General features: G+C 52.2%; 1 protein-coding gene across 1 annotated transcript; it reads left to right on the forward strand.

Annotated features, from left to right (window-relative positions):
• Positions 1-2,604: 2,604 nt before the first annotated feature.
• Positions 2,605-12,860, forward strand: fbxo28 (F-box protein 28). Its single transcript, XM_072248854.1, has 5 exons — positions 2,605-2,817; positions 6,952-7,061; positions 8,258-8,396; positions 10,244-10,439; positions 12,139-12,860. Exons 1-5 carry the CDS (start codon positions 2,605-2,607, stop codon positions 12,567-12,569), a joined length of 1,089 nt encoding a protein of 362 aa, XP_072104955.1. The 3' UTR covers positions 12,570-12,860.
• The last annotated feature ends 416 nt before the right edge of the window (positions 12,861-13,276 follow it).

Consider the following 13,276-nt stretch of genomic DNA (forward strand, 5'->3'; position numbering starts at 1 on the left):
TCTCGTCAGCCACGGGTGCACTACCTTCCTTGATTTATTCTTTTGCCAAACTGGGATGAACAATTGTTGTAGTTCATTCATGCGATCTTTAAATGCTTGCCATTGCATATCTTGTCATGAAGTTGTGTAGCAGACACTGGCCGGCAGCCTATCATGACCCTGTTCTCCTTTGCTATGTATCAGATCCATGGGGTTCTCTGCCTTATACTTCCCCCTGGAGGAGGCACTGTTGGGTATTGTTCCAGCAAGGTGAAGGAGCAGCAGGCTCCAGAACTCACAGCCCACGTGGTTGATCGCCAGTCTGTTACAAAGCCATAATAGGGTTACTTGTGATGTCAAGTGTTCACCGTGTTTTATTAGGGAACACTGGGTGTTCTTGTAACGGCAGGATAGAAGCCTGGTGGTATGTGCTTTCAGGCTTTCCAGTGGAAGGGGGAAGAGAGAATGTTGGCAAGGCAGTCAGAAGTCAATGGAAGGGAGGCCGGTTTCTGCGGTGGACTGAGGAGTTTGTTGTGACTTTCCCACAGAGGAGGGAGGACAGACCGACGTGTTTGGGAGCTGACGGACTCCTCATGGTTCCGTGCCCTCCTGCTGCCTCTCAGGAGCAGTGACCCCAGTGCCCACTGTTGCCGAACTATCGGAGCTGCTAGAATGTGGAAACAGGATGACCTTCAGGTTGGGGCCAGACAGGAGAAGCAGAACTTCCCTTCACGCTCACATGTTACTGAGTGACTGGAGCCTTCAGGCCACAGATCGGATACTGGAAGGCGATATTAGCTGTGTGTCAGATTAGGGTCCAGATTGTAGTTTCAGTTTTCTTTATATGTACATAACCAAAGAGTGGTTGTAGACGAGTCATATTCTGCATGGAGGTCAGTCACCAGTGGTGTGCCTCAGGGATCTGTTCTGGGACCTACTTTTTGTGACTTTTATAAATGACCTGAATGAGGAAGGGATGGGTTAGTAAATTTACTGATGACACAAAGGTTGGAGGTGTTGTGGATAATGTGGAGGGCTGTCAGAGGTTACAGTGGGATATTGATAGGATGCAAAACTGGGCTGAGAAGTGGCAGATGGAGTTCAACCCAGATACGTATGAGGTGGTTCACTTTGGTAGATCAAATATGATTGCATAATATAGTATTAATGGTAAGACTCTTGGCAGTGTGGAGGATCAGAGGGATCTTGTGGTCCGAGTCCATAAGACACTCAAATCAACTGCGCAAGTTGACTCTGTGGTTAATAAGGCATACGGTGTATTGGCCTTCATCAATCGTGGGATTGAATTTAGGAGCCGAGAGGTAATGTTGCTGTTTTGTAGGACCCTGGTCAGACCCCACTTGGAGTACCGTGCTCAATTCTGGTCACCTCACGACAGGAGGGATGTGGAAACCATAGAAAGGGTGCAGAGGAGACTTACAAGGATGTTGCCTGGATTGGGGAGCATGCTTTATGAGAATAGGTTGTAAACTTGGCCTTTTTTCCTTGGAGCAACGGCGGCTGAGAGGTGACTTGATAGAGGTGTATAAGATGATGAGAGGCATTTCCCCAGGGCTGAAATGGCTAACACGAGAGGGCATAATTTTAAGGTGCTTGGAAGTAGATACAGAGGAGATGTCAGGGGTAAGCTTTTTACATAGAGAGTGGTGAGTGCTTGGAATGGGCTGCTGGCGAAAGTGGTGAAGGAGGAAATGATAGGGTCTTTTACGGGACTCCTGGATAGTACATGGAGCCTAGTAAAATAGAGGGCTGTGGGTAACCCTAGGTAATTCTAAGGTAAGGACATGTTCGGCACAGCAGTGTGGGCCGAAGGGCCTGTATTGTGCTGTATATTGTGTTTCTATAACCCTCCCCCTCTGTCCCTTTCCTCACCCTCCCCCACAACACTCCACACATATCCCTCCCCTCATTACCCTTGCCCCTCTGAACACCCTCCCCCTCGACACTCCACCCTCCCCTTCTTCCCCTCTGAACACCCTCCCATTATTACCCTCCCCCTCCCCCTCATTACCCTCGCCCCCTCTGAACACCCATTATTACCCTCACCCCTCCCTTCCCACCATTACCCTCACCCCTCCCCTCCCCCTCATTACCCTCGCCCCTCCCCTCCCCCTCATTACCCTCGCCCCTCTGAACACCCTCCCATTATTACCCTCCCCCTCCCCCTCATTACCCTCGCCCCTCTGAACACCCATTATTACCCTCACCCCTCCCTTCCCACCATTACCCTCACCCCTCCCCTCCCCCTCATTACCCTCGCCCCTCTGAACACCCTCCCATTATTACCCTCACCCCTCCACTCCCCGCCCCCTCATTACCCTCGCCCCTCTGAACACCCTCCCATTATTACCCTCCCCCTCCCCCTCATTACCCTCGCCCCTCCCCTCCCCCTCATTACCCTCGCCCCTCTGAACACCCTCCGACCATTACCCTCACCCCGACACTCCACCATCCCTCCCTCCCTCTCCGCCTTTAACCACTCGCCTCCGCCTCCCGTCGGGCAGGCTGCGTGATGACGCCAAGAAACGGCGGAAGGACGTCGGGCGGGGCAAACTCGAGTCGTAGGTACGTCACGTCCGGGGCGGGGCAAGCGTCAGTAGCAATATGTCACGTCCGGCGGGGCGGCGTTGGGAGATGGCGGCTGAGCGAGCGGGAGGTAGCGGCTCTGGGCTTGGGGAGGGAGCGGCCGATTCGGGGCCCGGCGCCGGCGGCACCGACCAGCTGCACCAGGACAACCCGCTGCTTAACCTTCCCATCGTCGCCATCGACTCCATCCTCGGGCTGATGGCTTATGACGAGATTAGCGGTCTGCGGCTGGTGAGCGAGCGGGGTCGGGGAGAGGGACGTGGATCCTCGGCCTGAGCTGGGGACATCCCGGGTCAGCGAGGGGTTGTGGGCTCAGCGCCTCCCCGCACTCCGTGGTGTGGGGTTGTCGCACTAGTGGGACACCGAACCGGGGGCCTTTCCCATTCTGATGCCTGCCAAGATCGGCTCGGCAACACCCAATTATCCGACGTGAAGTCAAGTAACGCTGCTACCTGGTGGATGGAAGCTCCCGGCCGGGCCTCCGAGTCACTGCCCCAGCAACGTACGAGCTCCTCCATCCCCACGGCTTGGGTCAGCTTCAGGGTGATTGATGGGAGGCTGGTCTGGTCCGGGGCAGTGTTGGGAGGGCGAGGCAGCTTCTCTGCCGCAGGGCAGGGGGTGGTCAGTTTAATAGCACCCTCACTTCCGGGAGCTGACTGTGCAATGGGATAACATACCATTTCCCTGTGGTCATGGAAATAAGCTTGTATCCACTGGTGTCACAACCCAGGGGTGTTAGATTTGAGGTGTAGTTACATACACGTTGCAGGAAGACCATTTGGCCTGTTGACTTGTACTAGCTGAAAGGTGCAATCCCGCCGGTTCAGATCTTTTCCCACTGCCATTTGAAACACTGCTTTTGAATCTGTTCTCACTGACAGTGCAGGATAAACCTTCAGTGATTGTTTGGATGGTACTCAGCACCTTTCTGTGTCACCTTGTACGTGGACAACTTCTCTGCTTTTAGCTGTGGTGATTTTGAAGTGCTCACTGGTTAATTGTTGTCACAAGTGAAGGTTTGTGTGTTGCTGTACTGATTATTACATCAGTGTGTCGAGGTCATACGAGGGGAAAGTAATAACAGATTGAAGTGTTGCAGTTATCGAGAGAGTGCAGTGCAGGCAGGTAGTGAGGTAGATTGTGGACTCGACCCCAAGAGGTCCATATATCTTTCTGTCTGATCATTGGTGCCAGGGAACAGGTATGCCTATCAAGACAGTCTCAGTGATGTTACCGAGTTCCCACTGTCCTGGGTCACCATTAACCAACCACAAGTACGAGAGACCTGATATACTTTGCCTGAATTTATGACACCCCAAAGCACAAATACTTCAAGTTTTGAGTTTGTTCCTAGGCAATACATACCCAGGATATAAATGGTGTGAAATTTGGCTTTTTACAACAGCAGCGCAAAATATTACAACAGAAGTTAATGGAGACTTCTATTAACATAAATTAGGCACAAGTTACATACTAACAATAAACTTATAAACAGAAAGTTAGTGAAGATTGAACAGATAAGTAACAAGGTACTGTTGGGGTTTCTCAAGGTTCAAGCCTTTAATGAATCTCCAGGCTCCTGTACCTCCTGTCTGATGACAGCAACGAGAAGAGGACAAGGCCCAGGTGGGGAGGACGCTGCCTTCCTGAGACAGTGCCTGTCGAGGAGGCCCTGCATGTTGAGGAGAAATGGGCATTGGTCTGGAGGCATGCAGCTCCCAGAACAGGAGTAGCCACTCCTCTAATTTGTCTTACTGAAAATTATCCTGGCAGAGTTTAAACCCTACCTGTACCAGCTCCCCCACCCCACCCTTAATCTCCTGATTTTTCAAATATGTGCCTCTGTCCACCTTAAACATTTATAGTGATCTTCTCGTTTGGGGATAGAGAATTCCAGCGATCTGCTCCCATCTGAGAGAAAAAATTCCTACACACCCTCAGCTTGGCTCCTTATATGGTAGTTATATCCACTTCTTTGTGACTCTCCCGTTAGTGGAAAACACTGACATTTGCCCTGTCAGATCCCTTTAGGATCTTGTATATTTCTGTGGAATCATCCGACCACTGTCGTTTTTTTAGGTTAGGGAAGCAACCTCACTAACACCCAATACAATTGTAACAAAACATCCCTATTTTTAAACTCCAGTCCCTTGGCAGTGAAGGCCAAGTTGCTGTTTGCATTCCTGCCTGCTAATTTTGTGATTTGTGTACAAGAACAAAAAGATCTCTCTGAATTTTGCTCGTGTGCAGTCTCACTCCACTGAAATACTCCGAGATTTTCACCCGTCACTCTGTGTCCCACAGTAACAGCGTCCCCATCACAACATGCTCGTTCGGCAATTGTTGTTAGTGGAAGTCTTACGTTTTGTCATTGATGTAAAAAAAAACTAAGGCCCCAACTCTACCAGTTACATTGCTGCAGCGTGAAGCATCTTGTGTTCGGTGTGACAGTTTCGAACAAGTCTCAACACCATCCAGGACTGACTGACGGCCAGACTAACCGTTCCTTCCCTGGTTCTCTGGTGTGGAATGCCTGCACTGTGCACCAATGTGCGACAGTCACTCTGATAGATTGATTATCGTCGACTTGAGGTGATGTGAAATTGTTGTTTTGCAGCAGTGATACAGTGCAGAGACGTAAAACTACTGTAAATTACAAAAGTAAGTGAATAGCTTTAAAAATTCCGAAGGTGGTGTTCATGGATCTTTCAGAAACCTGTTGTCGCGGAGGAAGCTGTTTCTGAATCTTTGTGTGGGTCACCAGGCTCCTGTACTTCCTCTTGTTGATAGTGATGAGCAGAGAGCGTGCCCCAGGCGGGGAGGGTCTTTAGTGAAGGATGCTGCCTTCTGAGGTGCCACCTCTTGCAGGTGTCCGGGATGGTGGGCCAGTTTGTTCCCGTGATGGAGCTGAGAGTCTATGACCCTGTGCAGCCGTTTGTAATTCAGTGCAATGCAGCCTCTGTTCAGGCAGTGATGTAACCTGTCAGAATCCGCTCCACTCTACATCTGTAATTTACGTTTTTGGGAGACGTGCCGAATTTGTTCAAACTTCCAATGAAGTGCAGCAGCTGGGGTGGTGACGCCCAGGAGCTCGAGGCTGCACATTCTTTCCACCACGGACCCTCAGTGAGGGTTGGTATGTGTTCTCCCGCAGGCTGCAATCAATCCCTTGGTCTTACTGATGTAGAGTGCAAAGTGGTTGACCACTCAGCCACCCAATCTGTCTCACTCCTGTGCACCAGCTCACCCGAGGTTCCATCCTGTTGTTGGATCAATCACAGGTGGTCATGAGCCAGCGTACCGGGGCGGGCCAGGACCCCTCGGCAAGTGTTGCTGCAAAGCCAACCTCTCGCTTAGCGTCAGCAAAGCTGAGGAGCTGATTGTGGACTCCAGAAAGGCGAATCTCCACCAGTCTGCATTGGGGGAGTGATGGTGGAGAGAGTCAGCAGCTTTCAGACCCTGGGCGTTAGCATGCAGGACAACCTCGCACATTTGCTATTATACAGAAAGTGTGTCAGCTTCTCTCTTAGTAAGCTAAGAAGGTTCAGCTTGTCGTCACATTCTGGTGAGGCAGTTCAAAAGTGTGGGAATGTACACTGCAGAGAGCAGTGGGCTCGGCGACATACCCTTCCCCACCGTCTCATCAGGTGCAGCCTCAAGACAGCAACAGAAATTTCCAGGCTGCTTGTCCTTCTCACGGCTGCCGTCGGCAGGAGGTGCAGAAGCCCCACACCACCAGGTTCAAGAAGAGCTACTTCCTTCAACCATTCCGTTGTTGAACCAGCTACTGGAACCCTTAGCAGTGCTGGGACCAAACTTTTTCGTTAGTTCCAATTGTGTTCTTGTAGCTAATTGTTTATTTTCCTTGTGAAGGCTGCTTGGATAATGCTGAAGTGCCTGTGATCCTTCTGCAAGTCAGGTTTTCATTGCACCCACACTTGTTCATATGACAGTAAACTTGCCCTTGACTTTGTCAGCAGTGTCATCAGCGAATATTTAGATGCCGTTTGAACTCTGCTGAGTCACATGGGTACGAGTATAGAGAGAGTCGAGCAGTGGGCTAAGCTCACACCCTTCACCCTTCATTGCTTGTCAATTAGCAGATGTTACTACTGATGGCACCTCCCAAACCCACGGATTCTACCCCAGCAAGGCAGCGTCCCCTCCAATTCATGTTTTGGAAATGTGTCACAGTCATTCAGAGTCTGAAACCGAACTCCCTCCCCAACAGTGGGAGCCCCTTCACCAGCAGAGCTGTGCTGCTGCTGACGCTGTTTAACGATCGGGCACTGTATGCTGCGTGTGGTATCTCTGTTGTCGAGGCTGCTGGTGTGTGCTGTCTCTGTGACTGTGTTCTCGCCCCAGGTATGCAAGCGGATGGACGCAATCTGCCAACGTCTGCTGAACCAGGGCTTCCTGAAGGTCGAGAGGTATCACAGCCTGTGTCAGAAACAGGTCAAAGCCCAGCTTCCTCGGTGAGTACGCTACTCGTCAAGCTCAGTCCTGGTCGGGTTTGTCTCTGGTGTCGGGCAGAGCTCCCTGTGATCTGTGTACAGACCAGGGGCCACTCTCTGTCGTGTGACCTTGGTGAAAACACGGTTATTACACGGACTGGGGCTAATTGGTGCCTATGATGGTGACCGGAGGATGTGATAATGCTTGTGAAGGAATCCAATTATGCTGGGAATGAGTTTTGGGTCAGTCGGTTCTATGGGTTCTTTGCGAATTGATGGTTGCAGGGGTGCTGCCTGATCTGACCCAAGGGAAGCCAGTCCTTCTACCTGGCCATCCGTGTAGTTTTACACAATACAATTAAATCTCTTTGTACCAAACAAACAGGCACAGCCCACACAGTGTCCATTACGTTGCTGGCAATGGAAACACCATGTTAACCTCGCCTCCTTGCAGTGTGAGCTGAGAACTGGGCGCAGCATCCAGTAAAGATGGAACTGCTGTTCTCAGCAGCCTTGGCCAACGAGCAGTGACTCTACTCCCTTCACAGATCTCTGGTCATTAGCCTTGCTTCTCCTGTGGCGACCTGTATTCGGACACTGGTAGACCCGGGACTAGCATCCTCACTGCCAACAATGGGTAAATTCCCCGCTTGGTCCCACAGGGTCTTCCACACCAGGGCACGGCTGCTGTAGCTCTGGCAGCAGAGCAGTCCCAAAGGCCACAACCTGTCACCACAAGTGTGAGGAGAATTGGGAATTCCAAATATTTTGTGGATGGGGGTGTGTTGCTTCATAAACGATGATTCTCCATGGCCTTCTTTGTAAGTATGGAGAGCATCAGATTTGTGGTAGGACAGTGACATTTTGATGCAGTAAAGAAAGGTGGTTATAAAGTTGAAAATCCGACACGATGTGCACCCAGCTGGTACTTGAGTTAGGACACTGCTCTTTGGGGAGGGTGTTTCTTCAGGAATGGTGTATATCAGGGGATAACGTTAGAAGTGAGAATCTACAGGAGCGATATGCTTTTTCCACAAAATTCAGAGGCTGAGGGGAAATTTATTCTGAAGATTTAAGTGTTAAGCAGTGGGTGGCGTGCAGGGCTGTTGTAATAAGGTTACACTGCACTCCTTGGTCACCTGTTTGTAGCTGTAATGGGTAAGATGAGGGGAAGACTTATTGCCAGCACAACAAGAGTTAATTCTCTCTCCTTCCAGTCGGGAATCGGAGCGCAGAAACCACTCACTGGCACGCCACGCGGACATCTTGGCAGCGGTGGAGACCAGGCTGTCCCTCCTCAACATGACCTTCATGAAATATGTCGACACCAATCTCTGCTGCTTCATTCCAGGCAAGGTGTGTGAGGGCAGGGGAGGTCAGTGCTGTTCCCGCATCTGTTGTGGATTCCCTGCTCACTCTGGGATGTGAGTGACAGATGCTGTGGGGGTGGTGCAGAGGAATAAGTGATACTGGTGGTCCTTTGTTATTGATATTGGATTATCATGGTCATCTGTACCAAGATGCAGGGAAATTCTTTGCATGCTATCACAACAGATCAATCTGTGCGTTGAAGTAGGTTAAAAAGGGACACAGGGTGCGGAATAAAGAGCTCCAGAGAAGGCGAAACTGTGCTGCAGATAGACAAGGTGCAAGGGGTCATGATGAGGGAGATTGGAGACCAAAGTTTCAGTCCTCGCCCAGTCAGCACAGGGCAGGAGGTTTTGGTGAAGTGGCAGCTGAGTGAATCGAGGGTTAGACTGGTTCTCCGTAGGGAAGTGATGTGGAAACAACAGTCCTGAATGGATGAGACAGGGCAAATGGAGGGGAGGGCATTCTGTGGGTTGGAAGCCCTCAAAGTGTGGAATGGTGACCTGGGGCTCACTGTCTGTGGGAATGGGGTGGTCAGAAAGGAACGGTGTGCAATGAAGGACATGGTTTTGGGAAAAGGGATTGCTGTACTGTGCTGGCACTGACAATGGGCTGAATGGCCTGTGATCCTAAATGACTAAATCAGTTTGCAGCAAATGAAATCAGTCACACGTCACAATGTCTTGTGACGGGTGACTGATTTCATGTTATTTCTCTGATATAGTGAGTTTTACTCTTTACCTAGCCTGTGCTCTGTCTGACACAGGGAAAGTGTGATTAGACAATGCAGGGGGAGCTTCACTCTGACACGGAGTGTGTGATGGGACAGTGCAGGGAGAGCGTCACTCTGACACGGAGTGTGTGATGGGACAGTGCAGGGGGAGCGTCACTGTGTCTGACACAGGGAGAGTGTGATTAGACAATGCAGGGGGAGCTTCACTCTGACACGGAGTGTGTGATGGGACAGTGCAGGGAGAGCGTCACTCTGACACGGAGTGTGTGATGGGACAGTGCAGGGGGAGCGTCACTGTGTCTGACACAGGGAAAGTGTGATTAGACAATGCAGGGGGAGCTTCACTCTGACACGGAGTGTGTGATGGGACAGTGCAGGGAGAGCGTCACTCTGACACGGAGTGTGTGATGGGACAGTGCAGGGGGAGCGTCACTGTGTCTGACACAGGGAGAGTGTGATTAGACAATGCAGGGGGAGCTTCACTCTGACATGGAGTGTGTGATGGGACAGTGCAGGGAGAGCGTCACTCTGACACGGAGTGTGTGATGGGACAGTGCAGGGGGAGCGTCACTGTGTCTGACACAGGGAAAGTGTGATTAGACAATGCAGGGGGAGCTTCACTCTGACACGGAGTGTGTGATGGGACAGTGCAGGGAGAGCGTCACTCTGACACGGAGTGTGTGATGGGACAGTGCAGGGGGAGCGTCACTGTGTCTGACACAGGGAGAGTGTGATTAGACAATGCAGGGGGAGCGTCACTCTGACACGGAGTGTGTGATGGGACAGTGCAGGGGGAGCGTCACTGTGTCTGACACAGGGAGAGTGTGATGGGACAATGCAGGGGGAGCGTCACTCTGACACGGAGAGTGTGATTAGACAATGCAGGGAGAGCGTCACTCTCTGTCTGACACACGGAGAGTGTGATTAGACAATGCAGGGGGAGCTTCACTCTGACACGGAGTGTGTGATGGAACAATGCAGGGGGAGCTTCACAGGGAGTTTGTGATGATGTGTTTGGGGCTTTTGGTCAGTGGTGGAGTTTGTGTTCCTGCTGCTCTCTTCCTGTGTTACCCATGCCTGTCGTGTTGCAATCTGTGTACAGGTGATAGATGAAATTTACCGGGTTCTGAGGTACGTGAATTCCACCCGGTCCCCACAGCGAGCCCACGAAGTTCTGCAGGAACTGCGCGACATCTCCTCCATGGCTATGGAATACTTTGATGAAAAAATTGTCCCCATCCTGAAGAAGAAACTGAGTAATTCAGACATGTCAGGTCGCCTGCTGGGAGTGGCACCAGGTATGGGCAACACTGCCTGTGTACAGGAGATACAGTTGTGTGCAGATGCCTATAGAACCGTGCGTCTGTGTCTGTGAGTGTGAAGGAGGGCAGGCGTTGCCAGTCTACTGATGGGAGGGCTGGAACAAGTAAGGTGACTGGGGAGATGGCTGGGTTGTAGGGGGAGAGGTGACCGGTACCGAATCAGGTGCAGGGTGTGAGATGGAAACTGGGAAGTAGATAGTGTGAGAGGGAAAACCGGGAGGGAGGCGGCGTGAGAGGGGAACCAGGAGGCAAGCGGCGTGAGAGGGGAACCAGGAGGCAGGCGGCGTGAGAGGGAAAGTGGGAGGGAGGCGGCGTGAGAGGGGAACCGGGAGGCAGTCGGCGTGAGAGGGGAACCGGGAGGCAGTCGGCGTGAGAGGGAAACCGGGAGGCAGTCGGCGTGAGAGGGAAAGTGGGAGGGAGGCGGCGTGAGAGGGAAAGTGGGAGGGAGGCGGCGTGAGAGGGAAAGTGGGAGGGAGGCGGCGTGAGAGGGAAAGTGGGAGGGAGGCGGCGTGAGAGGGAAAGTGGGAGGGAGGCGGCGTGAGAGGGAAAGTGGGAGGGAGGCGGCGTGAGAGGGAAACCGGGAGGGAGGCGGCGTGAGAGGGAAACCGGGAGGGAGGCGGCGTGAGACGGAAAGTGGGAGGGAGGTGGTGGCCAATGAACCTTTGGGATGTGCGAAGAAACGAGCACCAGGAAGAAACCTGTGTACAAGTGCCTGCAAACTCCTCCCGGTCAGCATGGGAGACCAGGATGGAAACTGGTTCACTGGGGCAGGTCCTCGGTCTGTGAGCAGCTTTGGACCCTGTGCCTAAGGAGGGGTGTGCAAGCCCCGCAGAGAAGAGAATCGGAATGAGTTTCTTTTCGCTGACGCAGATGGTGTGATTTCTTTTGCTTTTAGTAGCAGTAGTGGAAAGGCATAAAGTTACTGTCAATTACGAAATAAAGAGTGAAAAGCAAGAAATAAGGGTAGTGTCATGGGGCATTCAGGAATCAGATTGCGGGGCGGTAGGGAGTTGCATTTGGGTCTTCAGGCTCCTGTACAGACCTCCTGGATGGTAGTAATGAGAAGAGGAGGTGGGGAGGATGCCCACTGTGAGGCACACCCTTTGAAGATGTCCTCGGTGCTGAGGAGGGTTGTGCCTGTGATGAAGCTTGCAGCTTCTTGCATCGTGTGCACTGAACCCTCCACGCTGGGCTGCCTGGGCTCCATGCCAGGAGGTTCACAAGAATGATCCCAAGGCCTCAGTATACCAGGAGCGTTTGCTGTCTCTGGGCTGGACCCGATGGAGTTGGGGTTGAGAATGGCCAGGTTCAGTGAGTAGAATCTCATTGAAGCCAAACAGATGTAGAAAAGCCTGGATAGAATTGACATGGAGAGGGTATTTCCATTAGTAGGAGAGTCCAGGGTCAGAGGGCACGGTCTCAGAATAAAGCAGTGGGGAGCAATTTCCTCAGCAAAGAGTGATGAATCCAGGGACTTGTTGCCACAGATGGTTCTGAAGGCCAAGTCATTGGGTGTGTTTAAGGCAGAGATTGACAGGCTCTTGATTGGTAATAGAGTTACAGGTAACAGGGAGAAGGCAGGAGAAAATACCAGCCGTAACTTGATGGTCTGGTGGCCATTAATGATTCTCCTGTTAGCTGATGGTCTAACGGTGCCCTCCCGTTTGTTCCCCAGTTCCCGGACCATCCACTGCCCTGACAGCCGTACAGCTCTTCTCTAAGCAAAACCCAGCTCGACAGGAACTCTGTAAGCTGCAGCAGCAGGTGAAAGCACAGGGGCTGAACGTGACCACCACCCGCCGCGAGGTGTCAGAGATCCGGGTCAAGTTGCAGGAGCAGCTCAAGCAGCTGCAGGACCAGGACCAGAAGATCCTGGAGCAGAACCAGATCATCGGGGAGCAGAATGCCCGACTGGCCGAACTGGACCGTAAGCTGGGCGAGCACGCCCTCAAGCACCAGCAGAGCGAGCAGAAGATTAAGGACCTGCAGGAGCTGCTGGAGCAGGTCATTGCCACCAGGGCAAGGGGCGGACAGATGCCCAGCGGGCAGAAACGCAAGAACGGCTCGCCTGAGGGCAGTAACAAGCGTCTTCGGAGCCGGAAGTGAGCCGGCGCTCCAGTGGTTTATTGTTCCCGTGTCTATCTGTCAGTGTGTGTGTGCAGGCGTGGAGTGCAGCATGACATCTTGCAGGTCAGGAGGGCGGCTCAGTGTTGTGGGGTGGGGAGTGGGACCCAGCCTGCCCTGGTCACTGGCATCACGTGGATGGGGCACAGAAGGACTGACTGGTCACCGAGGGGAGAGTTAAACCAGGTGCTCAGCTCAGTCCTGGGTGTTTGGGTTCCTCTGCACTCCTGCATAATGGGAAAATTAAACCCTGCCCTTGCCTGCTCCCACCAACAGTTGTTTTGGTTCATCTTCTAGTCTTGGGTAGCAGGGTTAAATTCTGCCGTCCTCTTGATCTTGGGTAATGGAGAGTTAAACTCATTCCTCTTCTCTCTTTCCCCCCCCACCCCCAATCCAACTAGACACTGGGTAACATTAGGGTTAAGCTGTCCTGCACTCAGTCCTGGGTAATGGAGGGTTAACATATTCCCTCCCCTGTCTAGTAACAGGGTTAAAACAGCCCATTCTTTCGTCCTCGATAATGGGGGGGGTAATCTCTCCCCCTCCTCCCATTCCCCCCCGGTGCATTTGATCCTGGATAACAGAGAGTTAAATTCCATACCCTACTCAGTCCTGGGTACTAGAAGGTTAAACTGTTTCCCTCTGTCCCACTGACAGGGTTTAATTGTCCCATCCCTTGGCCCCTTGTA

The sequence above is a fragment of the Mobula birostris genome, chromosome 2, assembly GCF_030028105.1.
Source record: "Mobula birostris isolate sMobBir1 chromosome 2, sMobBir1.hap1, whole genome shotgun sequence".
Lineage (NCBI taxonomy): Eukaryota > Metazoa > Chordata > Chondrichthyes > Myliobatiformes > Myliobatidae > Mobula > Mobula birostris.